General features: G+C 35.3%; 1 protein-coding gene across 5 annotated transcripts in view; it reads left to right on the forward strand.

The window, feature by feature from the left end:
- The first annotated feature begins 1,225 nt into the window (after nt 1-1,225).
- Nucleotides 1,226-24,304, forward strand: part of LOC128213066 (transient receptor potential cation channel subfamily M member-like 2) — a 29,781-nt gene continuing 6,702 nt past the window's right edge. For 3 of the 5 annotated variants that reach the window (XM_052918579.1, XM_052918582.1, XM_052918583.1), the window contains exons 1-22: nt 1,226-1,286; nt 3,184-3,316; nt 3,534-3,643; nt 4,135-4,300; nt 4,634-4,814; nt 6,682-6,845; nt 8,078-8,258; nt 9,613-9,671; nt 11,479-11,606; nt 14,234-14,430; nt 15,742-15,842; nt 16,175-16,309; nt 16,628-16,678; nt 17,367-17,478; nt 17,748-17,866; nt 18,386-18,486; nt 19,344-19,569; nt 21,846-21,964; nt 22,142-22,232; nt 22,491-22,619; nt 23,178-23,435; nt 23,908-24,082. In XM_052918579.1, coding sequence (XP_052774539.1) covers nt 3,263-3,316; nt 3,534-3,643; nt 4,135-4,300; nt 4,634-4,814; nt 6,682-6,845; nt 8,078-8,258; nt 9,613-9,671; nt 11,479-11,606; nt 14,234-14,430; nt 15,742-15,842; nt 16,175-16,309; nt 16,628-16,678; nt 17,367-17,478; nt 17,748-17,866; nt 18,386-18,486; nt 19,344-19,569; nt 21,846-21,964; nt 22,142-22,232; nt 22,491-22,619; nt 23,178-23,435; nt 23,908-24,082 — 2,857 coding nt within the window. In that variant the 5' untranslated portion in view covers nt 1,226-1,286; nt 3,184-3,262. Of the gene's footprint in view, nt 1,287-1,314; nt 1,347-1,453; nt 1,471-3,183; nt 3,317-3,533; nt 3,644-4,134; nt 4,301-4,633; nt 4,815-6,681; nt 6,846-8,077; nt 8,259-9,612; nt 9,672-11,478; nt 11,607-14,233; nt 14,431-15,741; nt 15,843-16,174; nt 16,310-16,627; nt 16,679-17,366; nt 17,479-17,747; nt 17,867-18,385; nt 18,487-19,343; nt 19,570-21,845; nt 21,965-22,141; nt 22,233-22,490; nt 22,620-23,177; nt 23,436-23,907; nt 24,083-24,304 lie in introns of those variants that run through there. The other 2 variants (XM_052918581.1, XM_052918580.1) reach the window with 2 other exon arrangements.

A 24,304-nucleotide genomic window follows, 5' to 3' on the forward strand; every position in this document is an offset into this window, starting at 1 on the left:
ACTGTTGCAGTTTCAATAGTGCGAATAAGCTGGGAATTTAATCACAGAATAATTATTTTAAAATTCACGATATATAATAAATGAAATCATTGACGATGGCGAGTCAAAAAACAACACCCCCCCCCCCTCCCAACAACACCATACAGTTATTTGAAAACAAAAAAGACATTCAAATCTTTAACGATAGTATATGCATGCTCATGAATTTCTTCGCAGAAAGTTATAGATTGTTAATGTTGATACTCATTTAGAGTCAAAACCGTGGAGTAAAAGTAACATGAAATACTCTTCAAATATGTGGATTACCCAATCAATTACAAAAATACGGAGTAAGACTCAATCGCATTTCAAACCTTATCAGGAACTTTGGTTTCATAAACAATAGACTATCAAGGATAAAGCATTTATTTCAACACAGACCATATAAATCGACTCTAAAATTCAAATGTATATCGTATATTATTTACTTTGCCCGCCAAACCAAATCCATCAAACAAAATGCATTGGTCATTTTAAAAAGTTTATGTTTAAAGGCTCTATCTACAATTTAAACTTCCTCGGAATCGAATCACCCACGATAGATTTATTCTCTGTAAGTATTGGTGTATTTTAATGGTGTCCTCGGCCTATGTCACTTGTTGTTAAAGCTGCACTCTCACATATTTACCGTGTTTACAACTTTTTTTTGACTTGGAAAGAGCAAATGTTTTGCGTAAATATCTGCAAACCAATGATAAAAGATTACTGACAAAAGATCAGATCGCAGATTTGCATATTTCCGTTCGAAAATCAATGTTTTATGTCTTAAACTGTTACTAAGGGTTTAAGAAAAGTGCATAAAACATTAATTTTTTAACTTAAATTTAAAAATCTGCGATTTTTTTTGTCCGCAGTCTTATATCACTGGTTTCCATGTTTTTTTTCCACAAAAATTGGCTCGTTCCAAGACAAAAAATGAAACAGTTGTCAAAACCATCAATCTAGTCAGTGCAGCTATAACATTTATATCAGTGATCTTTAGATATGCGTATGCATCTTGCTCAAGGCTCGGAGATGAAATTATTGAGACAAGCTTAAAAGTCTTCAAACACTTCCCGTTTCTTTCGACATTAGATGACTACTGTACATTCACAAAACGAAGCAGACCGACAGCCTTTCAACGCTTTGAGCGATTTGATTTATACTGTCAATTGCTGTTGTCATATCTCCATGTAAACACACAGAACATTACCGGAAGTCTACTTTCATTTTAGATTGATTTACCTGGTCCATGTCTATAATGACAGGTATGTTCATGTAGAAATGTATTTGATAGTTAATTAATATATGAATAACCACACAAACACGTACGTTAAGTTTTAAAACAAAAATGAGCTTTATAGTAAATATGATATTGGAAAATTCACGCATGGATAGTTTGTTTTGATCTAAACAGTATTGTGTACTATTTTATAGGCGATACTAGTGCAGGTAAGAATTGATTCTATTTGGATCGTACCGGGCTAAGGGCATTTCACAATGCAAACGAACAGTGGCTCAAATTTTGGAAATAAAATGTTAGAATTCTTGATAATGATGATGTGTTTTCACTATGACTTAATTAATTGTTCATTATTTCGTCACTAGTTAAGAATATATGCAATTAATAAACATTGTGCCGGTGTAACATTAAATTTTGATCCCGTTGAAAATTGACCACAAGGCCTTATATTTTTATAAGTTATTAAACAATTGACCCTGACATCATTTCAACATTTAGTTTTGATCAAAACAGTAGCTGAAAACTGATCAGCGTTAACTTTTAAACAGTAGTGGGTCATCATTGTTTAACTGCTACGAAATTTAGAATATATGAAGGAGGTCGACTGTCCGACCGTAGAAGAAAACACCTCGGTGCCTCTAGAAACAATTAATTAACCAGCGATTTCCGCAATCTTACTGGCTAGGTTCTGACCACACGCAATGGCGATCCGCAATGCACCTGCAATTTAATAGACCTGTTTTAAATGCACGGAGACCCACAAACCTTGGATTTCCAGAATGCATACGGACTTCAAAATACATGAGACATTTATATGAGCGGGGAATGGAACCAGTGAGTTCTAGCATGTTACCATCCGTTCAGGGGTTTGCTTTTAACACTTATGAATTTGCTCTATAAATTGAAAATACTTGCTTGTCACCAAATATGTATTTTAATAGACGAACTTATGTATTTTAAAGAATGTACAAAACAAGCATTGTGTGATTGGTGATTGACACATACTTTTGAAAATCTGATTCTTTAATAGAGGTCCACGTTATTGAAGTACTCTATGGAGTATCCTATTCTCTTAATTATTGGCTGGAAACTCGGATTTCCCTTACTTGTTGCAAATCTCCATCATTTCTACTTGTCATGTACGTTTACCATTCAAACTTATTCAATTTGTAAGTATTAAACGACCTGCCTTTTCAAGATGTTCGCTACGCGGACCAAGAAAAAATAGTTTGTTCTTCGAAAGATAATAATTGGATTGTAACAACACCGCTGTTTTTGTTTCACAATATTTCTACATGATTCCAAGTGAAAGTTTAAAATTTTAAGAGATCGGAAGTGGAACCTGGAGTGTCCACGACCTTCTGTGCAACGCCAGCTTCGGGGTCGGGCCATGTAATGCTTCAAATTGGCAGTGTCATAAACCGTTGCCGCCCCATCCACGCTCTTCAATTAAATTACAGAACACAGAACAGATTACAGAGAGTGCGATTTTTTTGTAAAATGATTTGAAAAATAAGCTTCAGATATTTTTTGAAAATTTGTTTGTCTTTTAAACAATATATTTTCTTTATCCATTGGAATTCAAAATTATACAATTCGTATCTGTATGCGCGAAAATTAAGCACCATCTGCGAGAGCTGAAGCTCTTTAAAATGATCACGATTCACTCTGTTCATGATTTTTCAAACGAATAAATATCTTTCTATTGAACGAATTTCTATTTTTTGCTGAACAAATCGTTTCAGGAGTTTTACGGGTATTTAAGCCACAGTGCAAACAGCAGATATATTCTTTGTTTATTGCACATGTCATGCTAATAAAACCTTTGCTTCTAACTTACTTACGTACGTGCTTAGTACTTAGTACTAACCAGTGTTATAAAACTGATAACAACTAATAATATAAAATGTATTTTTGACCAGGTAGTTGCTTGGTGGGATCATGGAATCCGAAGTGTTTTCAATCTCAATAGGGCTTGTGTTATGATGTGAAAGGCGAACAATGTCAAGCGCCAAAGTTGAGCCACTTACGTCCGCTAGTAAACCATTTCATAAGGTGATATTATATTTCGTTTAATCTGCATATTTTCATATACGTGCTATCCGTACTATTACGTGCGTTTTCTCAATTTTAAGTTTTATTATATGATATTTATTACTGCATTTGTTTTCTATTTAATTTCCGACAAAAATACCCATACCTTAAGCGTTGAAACAGTCGAAACATTATCACTTGTTTTTTTGTATGTTTATTTAATCTTTTACCGTTTAAGATTATAGCCCTACATGGACTTAACTATGAAACCCACTGGATACGTGGCAACATAAAAGAAAGGGAATGTTCTGTGTTTGTGGAAAGCCAGCTCAAACAGTCTTCTCAAGGGTACAGCATTCATATTCTGAATATATTCTGAATATATAAACAATTCACAAAGTGAAATATCACGCCTGTAATGTTGTGAGCATAGAAGCTCCGCCTGTATATGTTAATCAGTTACAGCCCGGCTAAGGCACGAGGTATTAGAGAGACAGTATGATTCAGACTATTGATGTTCTCACATGAAATACACTTGTAGAATACTAGTATATGTAGGAAAACTGAAGTGTCTTTATTACATATCTACAACAAAACACAACAATATCCAAATATATAACAAAACATTAGGAATTCTGGCGTGTTCAAAACTTTAGAACCTCCTATAAAGAAATACACAAAAAATCTGGAAAATACCATATCTTTAATGCATTTAACTAGTTATTATATGTGGAAAACGTGCAACTTTGTTTTATCAGATAAAATGGAAAAGATGTACAATATACTGTGTGTTATGTTTGTTGTCAATAATGAATATCGTAGTGAATTTACTTACAAAGGGAGCGGGTGTGTCAGTGTGGCTTAGCATATGCAGATCACGCCGAGGGAATAACGGAAGCCGGACCTGACACACTTAAGTACATACCCTTCGCGCACTCGAAATCAACACCCACCAGAGCCTTTGGCGATATTGACTTTGTCGAATATGGGGGCCATTTCAAAAAGGTAGTTTTATTTCTGTTTGTTTCAAAAAATGTACAATTATCTTAACAATATGTCTTTATAGCAGTGGCATAAATACGTAGTTCATCAATCTTCCATGTTATATTGTTTGTTTTAGTTCGAGATGTGCACATTGAAAAATAGAATCCATAGCGATATGATGAATAACGGACATGTGCATTTTGCAGAAAATTAGCGGTTGTATTTATTTTATCGCTTTAAATAAATAAATAAATGAATAGCGTTTTGTATTCCGGACGGCCGGGTGGGCTGTATACAGTACCATCGCCATTTACTCCAAGATATTTGCCATACAGTAAGAGTTACCTGTTTCAGTATGTTCGGCTAGATGTAGACACATCTCCGAAAGATGTCGTCTATTTGTTGACAGATGTGTGGGAACTCGGGAAGCCACGAGTACTCCTGTCGATCGCGGGCGGAGCGAAATTCTTCCGGTTGAGCAAACATCTCAGGGATGCCTTTTGTCAAGGCCTCATGCGATTTGTTCACACCACAGGTCAGGCCATGTTATTAACTTAGAGTATGACTTACGGGGCCTACCCTAGTCACCTGTAAAAACTGTAGGAAGATCTTTCTCACGGTTTGAGGTCTATTAAAACACGATTTGGTTTAAAATCAATGAGTTTTGCTTTACTTCAATTGTTCTAACTGATTTGGAAAGTTTAACACACACATACGCACGCACGCACGCACGCACGCACGCACGCACACACACACACACACACACTAAATTTATAGGATGTCTTCGATACTGATTAATCGGTTTAGGTGATACTAAAAAATCATATTCTATTTTGTTTGATGGACACCTGGGACCAATAAATTACTCCCAGATGGAAACAGAAGAGGAAATAGTGTCAAACTGGTGAAAAATGGTAAAATCTTAGATTTGGTAACATTTGCCACTGATACATTCTCGGCACCCCAGCGTATCATAACCTTTATGTCCTTTGCATGTTCTTCTTAGATCAAATGTATCATTATATGCGTACTTTCAAAAACAGTTAAAACAATAACGGAAAGCAAGAACAGTTGATTTCAATCCGACATGACTCGTCTATATGGCGATCTTAAGGCCGTGACAAAGCTCTATCTACAACATTTCCCCACATAGCTAGGGCAGGCTTCAACATTCTTATTTGATTACGTTGCACAGATAAAGATGTTAAAATTATAGATTTGTATAAGCCAATGTCAAACAAACAGGAGTTTAACGACACCTTTACTTCCAGACTAATGCAAAAGTTTATCATTATGCCCCCCCCCCCAATAAAAGGGGATACCTGTTGTTTTCTGTCTGTCCGACAGTCCGTCCGCCCGTCCGGGCCAACGTAGTGGTGCTGAGGGGTTGAATCGATTAGGGTTAGGAGTTTCTTTTATTGTGTTTTCTATTGGAAAACCACATAAAAATACTTAAAAAAAAGGAAAACCACATAAACAAGAAATGTTGGAATGTCCGTTTATCTGTCACAAATAGTGTCCAATCTGTATTTCTTGAACCGTTTGAAGGATAAACTCGCCACAAGTATTCACCATATTGAGACAATGTGAAGAGGGCATGTTACAACCATCTCGGTTCTAGGCCAATGTTACAGTTTGAGACCAATGGTCATATAACAATAATATGACTTTATTTCGCTCCTAATGTATCGAACCCCTTGAAGGAGTTTCAAATAACTCGTCACAGATGTTAACCATTTTCAGACGATGTGAAAAACACATGTTTCAACCAGCTAGATAAAATGTCAAGGTCACACCAAGAGAACAAAGGTCATACGGTTACATTTTGTTTCTGCTCAATATCTCTTGAGTCGTTTGATCGATTTTGAAATAACTCGCCAAAAAAGTCCACCATACTGGGACGATAAGCAGAGTAATATTACAGCCAACTTGGTTCAAGTACATTTCGTGTCCGCTCAATATCTCTTGTATCGCTTAAAGGATTTTGAAATAACTCTCCACAAGCGTCCAGTATATTGAGACGATTTGCAGAGCTCATGGTTTAACAAACTCGGTTCGAGGTCATGGTAACACTTAGAGGTCAAAGGTCATACGACTTCATTTCCTGTTCGCTCATTATTATTTAAACCGCTTTAAGGATTTTGAAATAACTCGTCACAAATGTTCACATTATTGAAACGATGAGCAGAGCGTGTGCCACAACAAGCTCGGTTTAAGGTCTAGGTCACACTGAGAGGTCAAAGGTCATATGACTACATTTCATGTCTGCTCCATATCTCTTGAACCTCTGGAAGGATTTGAAATAACTTGCCACAAAAGTTTACCATATTGAGACGATGTGAGACTGCAGGTTTTTGATTACAAAAAACAACCGTTTAATGTATATTGTTTTTGTTCTTTAGATTCATGGATATTTACTAGCGGCTTCCAAACTGGCGTTAATCAGTACGTTGGGGAGGCGGTACGAGATTATGGGATCATGACATCTCTGGAAAAATCCTTAGTTACCGTTGGCATCGCTCCCTGGGGATGCATACAAAGTGCGGACACACTGGTCAATAAAAAGGTAGCGTATTAACGGTCAAATAGTAGTTAAATGAAAATTTAAACAAGATCAACCCTAACGTATTTAGAGTTTCCTTCATGAGTAGGAGTGCTACTTGGCCTCGTACTGAGATGTGCAGTGGCGTTTTAAGCCTGCTCAAATTCCATGTAGTCATTACAAAAGCGGCATAGCCGCAAACAATTACCTACCGGATTCACCGGAGGGAACTATAGATTAACCATCCATCCGTCTGTCCTTCCGTCCAGATAACCGACATACCGAAACAATGTCTCAAGAAGTACGCACACTAAGTTAATAAAACTTGGTGTGTGTATAGAGAGCCATAAGAACCAAATATTGCTAACCCACGAAAGAAGAGAGAGAGAGATTAATATGAGGATTACCCTTATTTGGACAAACTATGCTGCTAAGGAAATGGGAATTATCAAGCTACCAAATAAGTAAAGATTATGCTATAGAACATATTTTGTCTGAAGTGAAAATGATCCATGATAACATCAAACAATTGTTAATTTGAGTACTGAGAAAAAATGTGTTGTTGCTATAGCGACATAAAGGTTTATTTTCTTTTATTTATACTACTAATTTCAGATATTTTTTTAACCGACTGGGGACTACTATATTGCTAGCAGTACTAAGTGACGTTATTATAGTAATACCTGCGGCGTACGGTCGGGTGGCATCCGCTCAAAAACTTAAGAAGTCAGTCCAATCATCACACCATTTGGCCAGAATGTGTATTGGCATAATATCTTTGACAGTTCGATAACCATCCATATCGCTCGGGTCATTCGAGAGTTTTCGTTATTTTATTACAGAAATTACATTAAATTGCCCGCTAAATAACTTTAGAAGCACCTAAAATCGGTCTTGTCCGATCAATTGATTTAGAAGACTGCTCCAATAATCACCAAATTTAGTCATTATGTGTATGGGCAGAATATCTTTGTAATGTATGATAAACAGATATGTCACCTTAGTCACTCCAGAGTTATGACCATTGAATTTGAAAAAAAAATAACGCTGTCTTTACAGGGTTCTCTGTCTATATTTGGCTTAACGTACAACCACTTATCACCGAACTTGGTGTCTTAAAATAACGACGGACGCATTTTGTAACAGTTGGCGCTCTTGTTACGGCATGTAATGCATCAATTACTTTAAGTTTCGCTAACTCTAAAGTATTATATGAAGCCATTGAATTATTATACAGATTCGTTATAATGTTGTAGTCTACGAGTGGGTTGTATCCAGCAAAGTACAGACAAGTAAAGTCAAGGAAGCGTGTACCTCTTGATCCAAATCATACACACTTTCTTCTTGTTGATGACGGGACAAATTTGAAGTATGGTGTCGACATAGAATTTCGTTCCAAGCTTGAGACATTAATTTCGGAAACAAAAACGGACGACTGTAAGTACATATGATATATTTTATCTTTAAGAAAAACATTGCACGGCCATCCTTGTTTGCTTTCATGTAAAAGCTAAAAATCGACGATGAGTCAGTTTGTGGTAGTAGTACTGAACTGTTTTGGTTGTCGTCTGCTATCTAGGGACGCCTTGTAGTGGCTGCCGTATTAGAAATGTAACCCCGTACAACTTTGCAAAACGAATACATGTATACTTTCTACCTGAATGATTTGTAACGTACTTTAACTCATTTATAAGTCTGCGTACCGAATTATGCCAATTTGCAGTTCCTGTGTGCCATGTATCATACTGAAGCTAACCAAATTATCCTTATCTAACAAGCCAATTAAATAATGCGAACAAATGGAGAGAGCCAACCTTATGACCTATATTTCCCCATTAATAAAACCAGCTAAAGAGGCAAGCAAATAGGGGATATTACGATAGGGCGATTTTCTGGTCACGTGAGACCGCAGATCGAGGTGGATTCGTGTTTACTCATCGAAAGAGAGGTGATGCAGGTCACCAGAAAACCATCCTATCGTAATATTCCATTGCTTATATACCTTACTATTTATTCCTTTATTATTATTTTTTTTCGATTCAATTTGATTAAAATTTACCGCCATCTGTCAAATGTACAAATATGGAATGACTTGCGCGTATGAATATTTTACATATTGAAGTCAAAGGAGGCTACTCCAGCCAAACAAATCGGAAGTTACAGAATTCACTTGTCGCAGCATGAACAGCAAGCATAAACAGTACTTATTTAACGAGTACAAACAAATCGTTACTTTCGGAAGACTTATTCACTGCCATTTCAAACCAGTGAATGTTCATATGAGTTTTTTGTCATTATATGCAGAACTGAGAGAAGTTCTTGAATCAATCGCTATTACTATCTATGACGCGAACTCGCCTTCTTCGTTGAATTTGGCGAGCTGCTCATGTTTATGATTATGTTTTTTTAGAATGGATCGAAAGTGTTCTCTGATTCGTGTTTATCCTCATGTATCGTTGAATACCATGCTCCTGAATATTTACATAAAACTGATGGCGTGCTGCATTTTCACTGTTGGATATGGAAAAAGAAATCGATAGGCATATAATAAATATAATAAAGATATTCAAAAGGATTTCGAAATGTTGTTGATGAACTTGTTAGGAAGGGTTGGCGATGCCTTGGACACTTTTGATAGAGAAGAGTTTCGTAGACGTTTAGAAAGTGTAACTCATTGTTTTCAAAGGTGCAAAAAGAAATTATTGTAGATGTTGCTGTTATCATGGATACAAGTGTGCGCGTAATATACATTATACAATTCTATCTTTGTATATTAATACTATATTTTCAGATTGTATGAATGTTCAGAATGTAACCATCTTAATGGAAGGAGGGCCACAATCACTAATGGTAAGATAACCATTTTTTGTTTTAAATCATAAAGTCAGTCGGAGCCACCTTTTGATGGCAGGTGAACGAAACCTGTGATTTTTTTTCAATTTTAACCACAGCTTCCTGAAATTTGGACTGCAGTTTCGGCCAGTCGAGCTATGCCAAATGGCGATAAGTGTCAATGGGTCAATGAATTCACGTCTAGTTCAATTAAATAAAATCGTGCTTTAAATGTTATTATTTATAATATAAACATAAATGCATCAATAAAAGTGTATTGTTGAATAAAAAGTTTTCACTGAAACACGAGAAAAGTATAAACGTTGAGACTTGTTTCTCTACAAGCTGCTGTCGGAACGACTGTCTTCGTGGTCGGCGATAAAACCTTCGCGTGAGGGGCTCCAACAGATGGCCCTGTAGCAATGGGGATATTTAGAAAAAAATAACATGCTAATAAATCTGAAAAATAAAAAATAAAAGGAAACAAATAATTTGTTGATTTCTGTGTAAAATCGTATTTTATTTCACTCGTGATGATATGTTTTTCTTAGTTCTGGCTTCTATAACTTTAATGTTGATATTTATTTTTTTGATGTTTACAACACATTAAAGTTATGGCGTAACCTTCATGGTAAAGTCGACCAGAATCAATTGATTGTAATGATGCAATGCAATCACATGACCATGATGACGTCGATGGATTCTATTTATAGTATCGAAATCACATTGTTCATTTAGTTGAATCTTATTGCAGTAAGGCTGAAAATACCTTTTGATAAGTAAAAACAATTGATTTATTCCAAATTTGTTATAAGTTATTTACTAATTATTCGAAATAGAAAAAATAACAGCAAAATAAACACTACATTTGTGAGGTCAAATGTAGGTCATATGGGTATTTTCTTAAAATCTTGGTGTCACGTGATTAAATTTGAACACAACTATGACCTAGTTAAGGAATGCTTGTAATAGTAAATGTAAATGTGTTTGTGAACTACATTTTACTTCATTTACCTGAGGATACAGTTATTTTGTATGTACAATGCATACAAGTGAAATAACAGCGTGACATAAAAATGTCACGAATTCTGGTAGGGTTTGGATACGGCGTTCTCTTCAGCGAACACATCCAAAATGGTAATATATAACATGTTCGCTGAAGTTCTTAAGCTATGTTTTTCTATGACACTCGTGAAATAAATACGATCTTACGCTGAAACCAACAAATCCTATGCAATAGCGCAACAAGCAACATTTTTTCAAATTTCTTCAAAACAAGGGTACTGTTTATTTAGCGACTCACAGATACTTGGAGGAAGTTTTGTGCATGCTTGTCACGGCCGGCCCCGGCATGCAGTATTCAGCTTTACGCGCGGACGAGAACCAGTCGAGTAAAACATGGCGGTGAATCTTTTACTCGGTTGTTTATAGAGTGAAATATTCTTTTAATTAAAGAAAGCGATGCAAATAAACATTACCTTATACATTCTAGATGTTTATCACGTCTTCTTCTCATGTTCATATATTAAACAATGATTAATTGATTCACCGCGATCCTCATGACTGGTTCTCGTCATCCGACGTCGGAGCCCAAGCTCAATCCGACAACTAAACCTGTACACCTCTAATATATAAAACGATACTATAGTTGAAGTAAATAAAGTCTTTAATAATTATCAATTCAGTCGTATATCAGTAAAATTGCTATGGACAATGTATAGGTGTTCAATGATTGTACTCGCGTTGTTTAAATACCATATAATTAATATAAAATGTTCGTATAAACACTATCTTATTGATTATCCAACTGATGCTACATTTTCAGAGTATGTTGTCTCAGTTAGAGTCTGGAAGACCGGTTGTAGTGGTCAAAGGGACGGGGAGAGCCACTGATTTAGTGACATATGCATACGAAAATGCGACTGAGGACCACACCGACCCCAACAAGACTATGTACGTAAATGCAGTTCATGACTGACGTTTAATTACCTTATATTTTTTATTTGAATGTCGCTTCTACAGTCCTGCTGGATTATCCCATACCTTACGATTAGTATCCATTGTTTTAGGGATACTAAGATATATTGCTTTGCTTACGTCTTTTAGCACACCAGGTCTTCTAAACTCATGTCTGTCAACCACACAGGGATTGGGATCGGATGCTTTATAAATTGATAATGCACTGCGTAATATCATATCGACGGAAAATCATCGTCCTTAAGAATAATTTTTAATATGATGTGCCTCCTTCGATTAATCACGTGTTTTATTGCACTGTTTAATGTTTCTAGCAAAATAATTACCTCATCATTCAGTTGTATTTAACTTCTTTTAATAATAGAACCAGTTACGAAATTGGAGAAAACAAAACAAGTGTGCCCGTTTGTCTCTTTCAAATTCACAATGACGGGCCTCATTTGTTATGTTAACAAGTTGACAGAGAAACTGTGTAAACTACCTGAAGATAATTATACCATTTAACAAAGAAATAGTACAATATGTACTTGGAAATATACAGTCGTTATTTATAAAAGAGACAATATCTTACCTGCACCAAAATCGCGTGCATAAACTAATCATTATAAATTTGTACCATAAAGGACAGTCATTTTTTCGTAATTCCACCTAAACGCTCGAAAATAAACATATACAGCTTTGCTTTACGACATTCAAAGAATGACTTCCATAAAAAGTGCATTTTTGATTTTTTAACTAAGAATTATTCGAAATGTTAAAAGAAGACGTAATCACTTGTGCATAGAAGGATTTATTTTATATATAGAAAACCGAAGTACTGATCTTGTCAGACGGATGATATCTTATCTTATAAAACAAAAAAGAAAATCTGCCTAAGAGGCTCAACAATACATTGTTTTCATTGAAAGGTATGTTTGTAAATTATCTGACAGATCTGAATTAAAAAGTCGATATTATAAAGTGACAATCTTGTAAATAACCGAAACTTAATAGTGTCAATTACAAACTTAAGCATTCATTTCAGCATATTTAGATCTTTCGCATTTTCATTTTGAATTTGTTAGATTTTTACATGTTTTTTTTTATAAATGTAGGATATCGTTACTTGACGCTTTTTCAAATTCTGTATATGTTAAATTCCGCGTCTAAACATTTATCCTTCGAGACCGATGTGTAGTTCTACCGACCGAGTTTATACACCGAGGAAAATATGATTTCACAGATCAGACAATGAAGAAGAAGAAGAAGATTTTATTAACTATAAGCTTACAGCCCATCAGTTACATATAATATAAACATGTACAGTATATAAACATTACCGATAGAACAACTTTCAAAATCAATCATAATGTATAAACAAAGTAAAGTTATATCACATTTGCTTAAAATACTGAAAAATAGTTAGTGGAGAAAAGTGTCTTATGTCTAAACTGACGCACTTCAAAGCCCTTATAGACAAAACAACATAGTTTTCTAATAGTAGTTACATTTTCGCTAGAAATCAGTTCGATGAATTTAGGAATATTTGGATTGCGCCAACAATATCGCTTAATGTATAAGATTCTTAATTAATGGTATAAAGGACATTCTAAGAGAAAATGGAATTCATCTTCAAGTGTATTACAACGTTGGCATTTTCGTTCATTTCTTGGATTTATTTGGGGCTTGTGCCATCTGCCCATTTCTATTTCTAATCTGTGTGATGCTACTCTTAGTCGTGTTAAAGCTGTTCTGAATTTATTGTTTTGTATGGTGTCTAAATATGACTGATAATTAAAATTTGCAAATAATATGTATGTTGACGCTCTTGATGACTCTCGTAATTCTTCATTCCATTTTTGCATGAAACAATCTCTAACCCTCATCTTAAAGGTGTGTATAAAATATTTTGTATTTACAACCCCTTGGGTAAGCCAAACTTCAGCGAATCCCATAGATTCTAACAGATTTTTAACTTTAATTGCCCAATTTCATATCCGTTGCGTTGTCTTTATGTCCAATGTCCAATGTCTTTATCGCACTACTGTTTTATAATTCCCTTTTCGACCCCGCCCCTGTTGTTTTACCGATTTCGTTCTGTATTTTGCGTCATCGAGAAATAAAAAACCGGAAGACACAATGGAACTTAAAACATATTAATGCCTTGGCTGCAATTGACCAGCCGACTTTATTTGATTAACGACGCTTAAATATATAAAAGTAAAAAATGGAAGTATAGCAATTAACGCGTTTGGTGTTTGTCAATTAAAAACCATATATACATTCACAAAACGAAGATATTAGTATTATATCTGGATCATAAACACAATTGAAATATACGACATTAATTTGCTTAATAGTTTCGTTAATGTTTTGATTTTACAATAGTCGATATAAACCATGAAGTGTAAATGTGTCATAACTGAGAACGGTTTGTAGTTTTGCTTTCGAATATGCTATAAGAAATTAGTACTATCAATGTAATATGAAATATCAAAATTATAGTATAATATTGACAGATGATTGATTATCTAAACGTTTTGTATCCATCCTTTTATCCAGGGTTAATTTCTAAGTTTATCGTTGTCCTTCACAATGCTTAATTACTTTCAACCGTTCTATAGACGCTGCATGGATGAAAGTGTCGTATCCACACTGAAATCGATGATTGGTTATGAGTACGGAGAAAAACAACTTGAACGATCCTTCAACTGCATCACAGAATGCCTTGCTTACTTCAACCTTATCACGATCTTTGATGTAGAGAATGCAAATGGACATAGAGAATTAGATGTTGCAATTGCTCACGCAATTCTTAAAGGTATTTTAATCATTTTTAAACAGTGCTGTTTTCGAAACAAAGCCTAATCTTATTTTATTTAGATTTTCATAATTTCTAAAATAATAAAACAATTAAGTGTTTGTATTTTGTACATACTGCATTTACATAGATTTACGATTCAATATATTTATGAAGTAGAGTAAACATTTAAAATTTTCTTGTTACATGATTTACTTAATTAGCATAATTGATCAATATATTAAATTTACTATATAGAAGTGGCTATAAGGCATGAGCTTGACTGTAATGGAGTTCCTGTATAGTCATAAATTGCACTGTTGTATTTTAATGCCCCCGAACGTACGTGCGTGTCAGACTCAGTTTCTCCCGTCCGGCCTGTTACTTTCTCTTGTACGGACAGCTTTTAAAATAACCTGAAACACGTGTTCGACATTCTAAGAAAACTTGTCGAGTGCTAGACCCGTGTCCCTACCTCTAAGGTCAAGTTCACACTTGCTGTTTGTTCAGAATGGAATGCTGCATATAAGGATTTAGAGAGTATGTTGTATCCGGCATGTAACTGTCTCTCTAATGGACAGATTTTAAAATAACTTGCAACACGTAAATTAAATCGACATTCCGAGAAGAGTTTTCGTGTGTACGAGACCCGTGCCTCTACCTCTATGGTGAAGTTCACACTTGCTGTTTGTTCACAATGGAATGCTTCATATAAGGATATAGAGTATATGTTGTCGTATCCGGGCTGTTACTTTTTCTCGAATGGACAGATTTTCAAATCACTTGCAACACATGTTCGACATTCTCAGAAAACAAACTTGTCGAGTGCTAGACCCGTGTCCCCACCTCTTAGGTCAAGTTCACATGCTGCATTTTGATGATATAGAGTATATATTGTCGTATCCGGGCTGTTACTTTCTCTTGGATTGACAGATTTTCAAATAAGTTGCAACACATGTTCGACATTCTAAGAAGACTTGTCGTGTACGAGATCCGTGTCCCGACATTTAAGATCAAGTTCACACGCTGCATATAAGGATATAGAGTATATGTTGTCGTATCCGGGCCGTTACTTTGTCTTGAATGGACATATTTCCTTTAGACATTTCAAGACAACGTGTCGCGGTGCACGACCCGTTTCCCCTTTTAACGACCTTTGAATCACACAAGAGTATCACTTCTGGGGGCATTCTTCACTTAAAGTGACAGCTCTTGTTTTATCATGCTTGCGAGTTTAATTAAGGCTTAAAGAACAGGGAAATGTCTCACATTTATGAATGATTTTGCTCTGTTACTGTACCGTTTTGTTAACAAAGTGTTTCACTTTTGAAGCTCAACCGGAAGTTGTTACTCGGTTTAAATTTGCCCTCATCATGGACAAATTAGACTTGATGGAAGATGATGTCTACAGCAGAGAGAACTGGCTTGATAATGTAAGTAACAATATCATTTGATAATTGTAGTGTATTGGTGAATGGGTTTGCCCATTTACATGTTTATTGTATGGGTACATTTTTGTGTTCCTTGTTTTTAAACGTTTCTTACAGTTGAACTATCTTTAATGCGTATACTTTATAAAGAATCTCATCAAACATACCATCATGAATAGTTCTGTCTTCATATTCAGTCTTTTACCTGTTTCTTTGCGAATAAATAAGTCGTATCTTGGTGGTGTCTTTCAGTTTTTATATTGCAGTTTTTGTTAAGGGTTTTGTTATTCAGATCATATGAAAATCCTCTGTTTGACGCTCTCGACATTTTGCAGTGGGACCAGCTGGATGAGGTGCTTTTGATGGCCATAGAATTGAACAGAGTTGAAGCCGTGAAGCTGTTTCTTGACCGTGGTATCAACATGGGAGACCGGCTTACCAGGGATAAACTTTTTAGGCTTTACAAAAATGTAAACACTAATGCCCTTTTCAATATTAATGATTAAAATCTGGAAAAAAGTCTGGAGCATTAAATATTGTTGTATTGATTTGTGAACATATGGTCTGTCATAAATCCTAGATGAATGATCAGAAAGTTTACGGTGGTTTTTAGTTTAAGATCTGCCATTTGTCTTTAAGATCTTAGTAAAAACTTTGCACATTCTAAAGAGGAAAGATTCTGACAGTATCTGGTATATGTAAATATTTTCTCTACTAAATGTTTGATGTTCATAGGCTACGCATTTTAAAAGGGTCCTCATACATTGGGTATTATACTTTGATTTAAGAAACCAGATGGTTTGCTGAAAACTATGCTCACAAGTTGCAAAAAAGACGATGTAAGTATATCCACTTGAAGGAACAGACAGTTCTTTTAAAGGATTTTATAAAACATGTATGTAGCTATAAATACATTTGATCCTTTATCAAAGAAGTACATCTCTTAAAGGGACTAGACATCAGATGATACTATGGCAAGAACAAAAGAAAATTGTCAAACACTTGTATAAATCTGATATCGTTATGTACAACGCGTTAAATCTTACTTACTGATCTATCACATCGCTTATGACACACGTGTCATTCACAGTTTGTGCCTGTTTATCCAAATCGAAATTTACTGGGTGTGTCTACCAAGTCCCAGTTAATTTAGAAATAGCGTCGGTATGTGTATCTGTATTAATCACGTGACTTTCACATGCTTAATATACACACAGTAAACTGGGAAATTATTATTTGCTATTTTTAAACATGTAAACTCAACTGAGTCGGCGACAACATTTTCTTGTAGGCATGAAAAATGATGTAATATCGGCCTCATACTAGCTCGTTCTGACAAACGTAGGCTTGTTTTATTGAAATAATGTATTTGCCGATTTTGGGACCATGATGTCCCGTCCCTGTAAAGTAGAATGGAATGCTTTTACTTTGAAATTCCTACAGTTGGCTGCTAGGTTTATAGCTTATTATGATATTATGATGACACATAAAATATATATATCTTTTAATAATGAATTATAATGGCAGGGGCGAGAAGGTATATCCTTAGATGATGTCGAAAAGCTGATACGGGAACTATCAGGGGACAAATTTGATGTGCTGGGACCGTACTTAGACAACCCACCAAGACACATGTTCGGTATAATCTTCATTATAAAGTATTATGACTTTGCAATGTTATCTTTTTAACAACTTTATTGTCTTTAACAAGAGGTGTGGTAAAAAACAAGAACATTTAAATGGTTGATTTTGAAATGTTTTATCATTTTTTCTTGATAATGAAATAAAATATGAAGCGTTGTACCGTATCCTCAGAAATACTGTCCATTACCACACAGCTCATGTTTTATCTGAGTATGGTATCAAGGTCGCACTCGCGAAAACTACTTTCAAACTTTGGCTTTGTAGAAGGGGAATGGGTTGATGACTTCCTGCCAGTGGAAAACAAACCGTATCTCCATCTGTTTTTGTGGTCTGTTCTTCTTGATAGGCAAGAACTTGCCAAACTGTTTTCGACAAACGAAGAGGTAAGTGAAGCAAGTTATACTCATGCCCACACAATTTTTTTTAAACCTTTTGCTTTGCTGGTGGACACTTCTTGCAGGCCAGATCTGCATTTCGGATTTCTGGTGATGGAAAAGCCGATAGTATTTCCGTTTTTGTGCAACAACGCACCATTAAATTACTTTGAATATTTAAATTAATGTAACTTTATTTTTAATGGCCTTTCTTAAATTACGATGAATTATTACATAATTCTAGGGCGGTATCTAAGGAGAAATATTTTACCTCAACATTGCATTCAAATTAAACCGGAATATTACACCAGTAAGCAGCAATACACACACGCGCGTTTCGATGTGGTAAACAATTGATGAAATATAAGGCACATGGAAGAAAAATAATCATTTGTGATCCAGATAAGAAAATCCGACCACCGGACTTAACATTTGGTGAGACTTTCCGGTCCGGGATAGTATACCATTTGTATATATAATTTCTCATTTTTTTCAATAAGATATAATACTTGTTTAATTCATGATTAGGGGCCAACGTTATCGGCACTGGTCGCCCAGACGATACTCCGGTCGATGTTGGAACGCACAAGCGATGGGCAGTTAAAGGCAACAATTGCAAGGCATATCGAGTATGTGTTATATATATTTGCTAGAATCTAAAACATTTTGACCGATATTCTTATAACTGTTCTCTAAATATATTATAATTATTATTGTTGTTGTTGTTGTTGTTGTTGTTGTTGTTGTTGTTGTTGTTGTTGTTGTTGTTGTTGTTGTTATTATTATTTTTATGCCCCCTTTTGAAAAAAGTGGGGTATATTGTTTTGCACATGTCGGTCGGTCGGTCTGTCTGTCTGTCGGTCGGTCGGAATACCAAATGGTTTCCGATCAATAACTTGAGAACGCTTTGACCGAGGGACCTCATACTTGGTATGTGTATTGGTCATCACCAGCAGATGAACCCTATTGATTTTGAGGTCAGTGGGTCAAAGGTCAAGGTCAGTGTGACCTTTACATGAAAAACGGTTTCCGATCAATAACTTGAGAACGCTTTGACCCAGGAACCTCATACTTGGTAGGTGTATTGGTCATGACCAGCAGATGAACCCTATTGATTTTGAGGTCAGTGGGTCAAAGGTCAAGGTCAGTGTGACCTTAACATGAAAAACGGTTTCCGATCAATAACTTGAGAACGCTTTGACCCAGGGACCTCATACTAGGTAGGCTTATTGGTCATGACCAGCAGATGAACCCTATTGATTTTGAGGTCAGTGGGTCAAAGGTCAAGGTCAGTGTGACTGTAAGCTGAAAAAAGGTTTTCTGATTGTCCATATTTTATTTAAGTGTCCAAATCCTACTAACAATTTGGCTCCCAAGGGGGCATAAATGTTTCACTAACATCTCTTGTCTAAAAATAATCCTCGTTTGTTTGTTTTTTTGTTGCGGTGTTGAGTATTTGTCATTAAAATATTTCAACACGTTACAGGGAGTGGTCACTGATTGCAAACGGTGTCCTGAACCTTGCTTTCTCGTCCAACGTTGAGCGAACTCAAGGGGTGTTACTGGCTTACAACTACCTTTACGGTTTTGACAACTGCATGTCTTACGCTTTGAGAAAAGAAAACAAGGATTTTCTCGCTCAACCCGCAGCTCAGATGGTTCTCAACGGGATGTGGCGTGGGAATATCAAGATCGACACACCGTTATGGCTGGTAAGAAAATAAACATCAATACATATATTGAATATGTCAATCATAACATAAACTTACTTTTGATAAAATATCTGGGTTTATAGTAAGTTAAACGTAAGTAGACCTACCGTTTGCAAACAAAGAAAACCGTATCCGCCAAAAAGTTTAACAAATCGCAATCGTAATGACATTCGGTTACATTTTACCGCCACAACAGCGGCGCTGAACAATGTACAGTCATATACATACAGCAGTAATGGGCCATAACCATAATAGACCAATTGAATACGCATTGGGACATCACCATGGTGATGACAAACCTGTATTTTAAGCTCGATATTTCGAGGAATAAGAAGACTATACCACTCGCACCGGCGTCGGCGTCGGCTTCTGAGTCGGCGACGGCGTCAGTTTAAAATATTAGGGCAAGTTGGCATTTCCACTTCCAATACCTTCCATTCATTCACTTAATACTGTACACATATGTTCAGGACCACCATACAACGAGGTTACATAACTCTGCATTATCCTAAATACAAATTATGGCCCCTGATTGACTTAAGGACTGAGATGTAAGTTTAAGGGCACTTTGTGACAAGTAAACGTTTTTGGGTAAGTTAGGATTTTTACTTATAACTTATATACCCTTCAGTCAATTGACTTAATACTTTACACACTTATTGACGACCGTCTTACAAAAAGGTTACATAACACCATTTCAGCCTAAATAAAAAAGTATGGCCCCTGGTTGACTCATTCAATACACTTTATACTTCACATGCTTGTTTACGGCCATTACACAATTAGTTACTAACATAACTCCATATTATCTAAATACAAAGTTTGGCCCTTGATTGACTTAAAAAGTTTGGTGAAATTTTTGGGCATCTTTTGGTTTTTAATACTCAGATATCAAATGATGTTCATTAAGAGCGTTTTTTGTAGATACCAAACCAGTTTCAGTTTCAGTTTCAGTTTCAATGGTTTTAGCAGTTTCGAAATCGGTTTTGGTAGTTTGTCTGAAGTAACAAATGCATGGTTTTGTATACAGTTTGCCCATTGTAAGGTATTGTTATCTAAAAGATTGAGTTTCAACAAACGTGGTTGATCACTTTCTACCATGTTGTTTTCAATGTTAACTAGTTTTCGGATGGAACAAAGCGATGAAATCGCCTCCGGTAGGGGTTTCGATAGCTTCAAAAACCGGTTTCGGTTTTCGTTAAAAAACGATTAAAACACTGGTTTTGGTTTTATTTGAAACTGTAACAGCAAATACACAGTTCGTGAAACCGATATAAAACCGAAACCAGTTTATTTACTACAAAAACGCCCTAAATGGCATTCAACTTTTCACAGTAGCCATCACACAATAAGGTTACACAACTTATATTACCTCAAATTATGACCCTTGATTGACTTTTTATTGCTTTTGACAGACACATTCTTATATTTTTAACCAAGGATTCACAAAGAGCATCCTGTTTATTTAAATAACGTACGTTGTTCTAGCGGGCCGATGGGATGAGGTGCATGTTATCGAATAATTTCAGTTAAGTTGTACATAGAGTGACCAAAACTTAGTATATATGAAGACTTTATGGAGACCTCTCGTGGAATTGCGTTTGGGGCCCTAAGAGTCAAGGTCAAGGTCAGTCTTACTAAAATATGTAACCGTTTGGTACTAAAAAACTTCAGTTAGGATTGACATATTGTGACCTACTTAGCATGTTTGAAAAGCTTATGGAGGACTTCCATGAGATTGCATTTGGGGCCGAAGGGTCAAGGTCAAGGTCAAGGTCACTGTTACAAAAATAGAAAAAACCCATTTGAATCTGAATCTCCCAATGAAGGTTAAATCTTTTCTGTCAATCATTGAAGACCTGGTCTCGTCGCATAGGAGTTTTTTATTCACTTTTGACAGAAACAGTTTACATCATTTTTGTATTAATTTCTTAGACAAAGCGGCATATAGTCGAGCCTGCTGTCCTACGACAGCTCTGGTTATGAAAACTGTTATTAACGATACTCATTTGTATAATGGTCCTATTTAGAACAGTTGACTTTCGAAGAAACAATACTAGCAACAAACACAATACTTTGCCATACGTTTTACTTCCGGATTTGAAAGACACACACGAACTAGAACAATAGTGATAATTATGTATGGAGCTATATGTTACATATTGTGTAATTCGATCACTCAATTCTTGCCGTATTGCATTATTTGTTCATTATGTTAACATATATCCGAATGTGTAATGCTTATAACTAGACATGACATAATTAATTTATTTCAGATATTTCTCTGCGTTCTGTGCCCGTTTCTGATGTTTCCACTGTTAACATTCGACAAGGTTGTAAATTATCGCGATAAACAAAGGATGAACATTCGGAAGATACGTGAAAAAGAAGGAAGGTTTGTAAGCATTTATATTGCGATACTATTAAACGTAGTATGTCTTCAAGTTTTCCATCTTTTGCAATATCTAAATTATTTTCTGTTTTGAAAGATGCAGGAGATATTAAGATACATATTATATATTTAATGTTAATGTAATTAATTATGCCTTAATAATGTTTTAAACATTTTCAGTTCAACATTAAAAAGAAAGAAAGGTGTTTCACCCCTGGAAAAGATTGAAAGCTTTTTTAGTTCTCCCGTGGTTATATTTCTTTACAATGTGGTAGGTAATTAACTTATATAAAAATGTATTATTTAAAATTATGCATAACTTTAAGTAAAATTTTAAGATTTAATTATTTTGTTATTCCATGTGGCTACCCTATGTGCTAGAAAAATAAAAGCGAGTCTTCGATTTTCAAGGTTATAGTTTAAAATCATGCTTTAAACAACACAATATGAGACTTAAACAGTGATAAAATTTAAAACCTGTAAATATTGCTCATTAGTACACATTTAGTCTCGTACCTTTAACTTTCAGTTGTCGTATATAGCGTTTCTGTGCCTCTACGCATACATTCTTGTTGTTGACTTCAACGCTGACGTGTCAAATGCCGAAATTGTTTTGATTGTGTGGGGTGTTTCGCTTTTAACAGAAGAAATTCGACAGGTATTACTTGATATAAGGCACCACCACTCAGTTTTGTGTTGCATAAAACGTGTTGGATCTCTATAGCAGTCTAATTTTCTTTTGTCTGTTGACTTGAGGTTGCATGGAATGGTTTAACTAAATTGCAGCACAAACTACTGAAGTTATCTGAATGGATTGCATGTGTTTGCACCGAAGGGTGGCATATAGTAATCGGACCTTCCGCCTGTCAATGCTGTCCGACTGTCAGCTTATCGGCTCTAATGGTTTCTGATTTATAACTGAAAAACAAATGCTTTGTACCAGGAAACGAACACTATGTAGGCAGGTTGGTCATGACCGTAAGATGACTCCTATCGATTTTGAGGTCAGTGGGTCAAATTTCAAGGTCGCGCTAAGCTTGTTTAACATTTACAAAGAAAGTGTCCAGTAAAAATCTTAGGTTTGTCGCGCATGACCTTAAGGCCACATTTTGGGGTCAATGTTGAACAAATATTAGTATCTCAGCCATGATGTTTTATCTGGTAATGGGGTTTTGAATTTGCATTCATTTGAAGTATTTTCTCCTATTAATTTCAGATTTTGATGAGACCTTCATCGGCATACTTAGATAAAGTAAAGTCCCACTATACAGACGTTTGGAATGTGACAGACACCATGGTGATTGTCATGTTCTTCATTGGCGTAATACTTCGGCTTGTTCCACGAAATGATGATACGCTTGATGCTGCCCGTGTTGTACTAGCAGTAACATTTGTTGGTTTTTTTCTGCGACTTTTGCACATTTGCTCGATCCACAAGCAGCTTGGTCCGAAAATGGTCATGATTGGAAATATGGTACATTACTTTTCTATAATTCACAATTTCTTTATTTTTTTTAGAAAAATGCGAACTTTTTTAAACAAACATTCGTTTTCTTTTGTTTCTGATTAAAACGTAAATGGCATTGCCTTTACTCTATGTTTGTTGTATGTGAATTAAAAATGATTAAAATATTAATCAGACGCCTGCAAACTTATTTAAGTAAATTTGAGAACTATAAGCAGTCAATATTTTGTCTCAACTCTCTTAAAATCAGTTGTTCTTTTTTGTTCGATATCAACTATAATGTATGTAGACTAGAGACACATTTTGTAGCATTGTTTTCTGGTTGAAAAAGAATTGAAATATTCTCGACAAACCATTAAAATTTATTTAGTTCTAAGACTGGTATAACCTCAAACAGAAATGCCTACTGAATACATTATTATTATTATTATTCTTATTATTATGATTATTATTATTGTTATTATTATTATTATTATTATAGATAGTTGATTTGCTGTATTTCCTGGTGATTTTGATGGTTTTCGTGATATCGTACGCGGTTGCTGCACAGTCGATTCTTTACCCCAATTCTCCATTGTCTTGGCGTACTGCCCGACAACTTGTCAGTAAATCCTACTGGAATATATATGGAGAGTTAGGATTAGAAGAGTTTGAAGGTAAATCTGTACTTTTCGTATATATATCTGTAAAGTATTTACTTTTTAATTATAAACAGTTCCTGGATAATGACTGTGGCCAAAATATACCAATTTTACCAAGAATCTCTCTCTCCAAAAAAATCAGAAACTACAGGGACGTGTACAGTAGCCTCAATTTCACTAGGATCATGTTTCAACGCACAAGGATTATGGTCAAATAAATATTACACAAGAAAAACA

The sequence above is a fragment of the Mya arenaria genome, chromosome 13 (genome assembly GCF_026914265.1).
Source record: "Mya arenaria isolate MELC-2E11 chromosome 13, ASM2691426v1".
In the NCBI taxonomy this organism is placed as follows: Eukaryota; Metazoa; Mollusca; class Bivalvia; order Myida; family Myidae; genus Mya; species Mya arenaria.